This window comes from Rhagoletis zephyria, unplaced genomic scaffold (assembly GCF_001687245.7).
Source record: "Rhagoletis zephyria isolate East Lansing unplaced genomic scaffold, Rhagoletis_zephyria_1.1 Rzeph_scaffold_03586, whole genome shotgun sequence".
NCBI lineage: Eukaryota > Metazoa > Arthropoda > Insecta > Diptera > Tephritidae > Rhagoletis > Rhagoletis zephyria.
Window position 1 is genome coordinate 46,855 of NW_016160669.1, and position 2,358 is coordinate 49,212.

Below are 2,358 nucleotides of genomic sequence, written 5' to 3' on the forward strand. Positions count from 1 at the left end.
TATTTAACTAAAATAGCATATTCTCGATGCTTTTGGAATGGACGGGATTCTAAGCGGTACCGTAAATATATCACGTACGAGATGCGGTCTAAGAGTGTAGTTTCCAGAGCCGCTACAACTGAGCGGTTGGAAAGGACTAGTTTCCAAGCCGCTTCTTATAAACTTCTCTACCGGCAGGCGATCTGAATGGACGAAATCCAGAGTCGCGCTATTTGATCGGACGGAAATGACTAGTTTCTATGCCGACCTTCTTATTTCATACATTATGGGTGATCTGAATGGACTAAATCCAGAATCCAGCTAGTACGGATGGAAAGGACTAGTTTCCATGCCGGACCTTTCTATCTGATATCCAATGTTCTACAGTGATCAAGTAGCAGCCTTTTGAAGGTACCAACGTTTTCGCAATTTTGTATTTGAGCTGGAAGTTCATTATAACATTTTAATCCCTTATAAAAGATATTCTTCTTATCTATTTCCGTTTTATACAGCGGCAGCCTGAAACTATTATTTCCCCTGAGTAAATACGAATGGGTTTCACTATTATATCTTAGGATATCACTCAGATAATCTGGGAGTCTACCTTGTTTTATGTTAAACACGAATTTCATAGCGTGATAGAAAATTTGCTGTTTCACGCTCAGCCAGTTTAATTCTGCGATCATTTCCTGTATGGGTGTGTCGCACCGCTTGTTCAAGATAAATCGCATAGCCCTATTTTGCATTTTTTGAAGCTTATCTATTTGTGTGTCGCTTGCTATAAAAATGATTGTTGGACAGTATATGAAATGTGGGTCATCTATAGATCTGTAGACCAGAGGCTTATACCTCCTTCCTAAGTACTTACATGATCTTTTCATGAGACCAATTTTTTTACCAATTTTTGCTACTGTGTAGTCAATATGTTCCTCAAATTTTAACTTATCATCGATATATATACCTAGATATTTAATGATTCTCACTTTCTCAATTACTTCACCTTTAATTTTTAAAATGTAATTATCGGAGCTAACGGATATGACCATAAACTTTGTCTTGTTCACATTTGATAGCAGTCTGTTTACGCACAACCATTTATACAAACAATGAAGGTCTTCTTGCATTTTAATCATTGCATTGGGTAGATTACAGTCACTGAGGGTTAAGAGGGTATCGTCGGCGAACAATTTTACCTTACAATACTTCAATGCTGAGTTTATGTCGTTGATATAAATATTAAAGAGTATTGGAGCTAACACCGACCCTTGTGGTAGACCAATATCTACTGCCACCTTTGTGGATAGAGCTTTGCCAATCACCGTTTGTTGCTTCCTATTAGAAAGAAAACTACGGAACCATGTAAGTTCGATGTTATCTATACCAATATATTCGAGTTTTTTTTAGCATTATTTCCCTGTCGATTGTCTCGAAGGCTCTCTTAAGGTCCACAAAAACCGCCAAGATAGTTTTCTTGGAGTTCAGGTCCTCCTTCCATTGTGATAAGATCAAGTTTAGAGCTGTTTCGCATGAGTGGTTAGTCCTAAAACCTGACTGCTCCTTAATGAGTATTTTATTTGACTCAATATAGTTTAATAGTTGATTTTTTACAACCGTTTCCAGTATTTTTTCTAAGTTGGGAAGGGTGTTTATTGGCCTGAGCTCCTCCGATTTTATGGTGTTTTTGACCTTTTTTATAGGGACAATGGTCGAAGTTTTCCATTCTGTCGGAACTATTCCCAACTGAAGGCTCTTATTTAATAATAGGGCGTAAAAGTCTTTGATTACACCCTCGGATAATAAATAATTTCCACCAATTTTTATCTTGAACTTCTTTACTATATGGATAATATCATCTGTACTAATCTCACAAAATTTAAAGGTCCCTTGACCATTTTCCTGTTGCATNACTGAAGGCTCTTATTTAATAATAGGGCGTAAAAGTCTTTGATTACACCCTCGGATAATAAATAATTTCCACCAATTTTTATCTTGAACTTCTTTACTATATGGATAATATCATCTGTACTAATCTCACAAAATTTAAAGGTCCCTTGACCATTTTCCTGCTGCATCGATTTCAGTACTATTGCTATATATTTTACCGTTGATTCGAACCTCTTTGATATTTTCTTTGTGATTCGCATTATTGACAATATTCTTCAAATGTTTCCACATTAAACGACTGTCAACCTCTATTAATTTCCACCTTGTATTCCATATATTGGATTTTTTTAATTCTAATCATTTTTTTATACGTTTTCTTTATTTCATTGTATTCTACCCAATCACCAGTGATCACTGCCCTTTGGTATAACTTGAATTTTTCTTTATTAGTTTCAGTCAATTGTCTGTCATACCAATTATTTCGGATTTTGACCC

At 35.7% G+C, this 2,358-nt stretch overlaps 1 protein-coding gene across 2 annotated transcripts; it reads right to left on the reverse strand.

Annotated features, from left to right (window-relative positions):
• Positions 1 to 305: 305 nt before the first annotated feature.
• Positions 306 to 1,027, reverse strand: LOC108369286 (uncharacterized). 2 transcript variants are annotated; one of them, XM_017624379.1, is made up of 3 exons: positions 848 to 1,027; positions 584 to 757; positions 306 to 504 (listed from the first exon to the last, which is right to left on the reverse strand). In XM_017624379.1, the coding sequence occupies exons 1-3, from the start codon at positions 1,023 to 1,025 to the stop codon at positions 473 to 475; spliced, it is 384 nt and encodes a 127-aa protein (XP_017479868.1). In that variant the 5' UTR covers positions 1,026 to 1,027; the 3' UTR covers positions 306 to 472. The 2 variants fall into 2 exon arrangements, with proteins under 2 accessions (XP_017479868.1, XP_017479866.1); XM_017624377.1 differs by having other exon boundaries at positions 306 to 516.
• Positions 1,028 to 2,358: the final 1,331 nt, after the last annotated feature.

Coding starts and splice junctions, on each gene's coding strand:
- LOC108369286 (XM_017624377.1), bottom strand. CDS start 1,025: ATGGTCATATCCGTTAGCTCCGATAATTACATTTTAAAAATTAAAGGT. Junction 758..847: donor TGGTCTCATGAAAAGATCAT/GTAAGTACTTAG, acceptor TCATTTTTATAG/CAAGCGACACACAAATAGAT. Junction 517..583: donor CGTGTTTAACATAAAACAAG/GTAGACTCCCAG, acceptor GTATTTACTCAG/GGGAAATAATAGTTTCAGGC.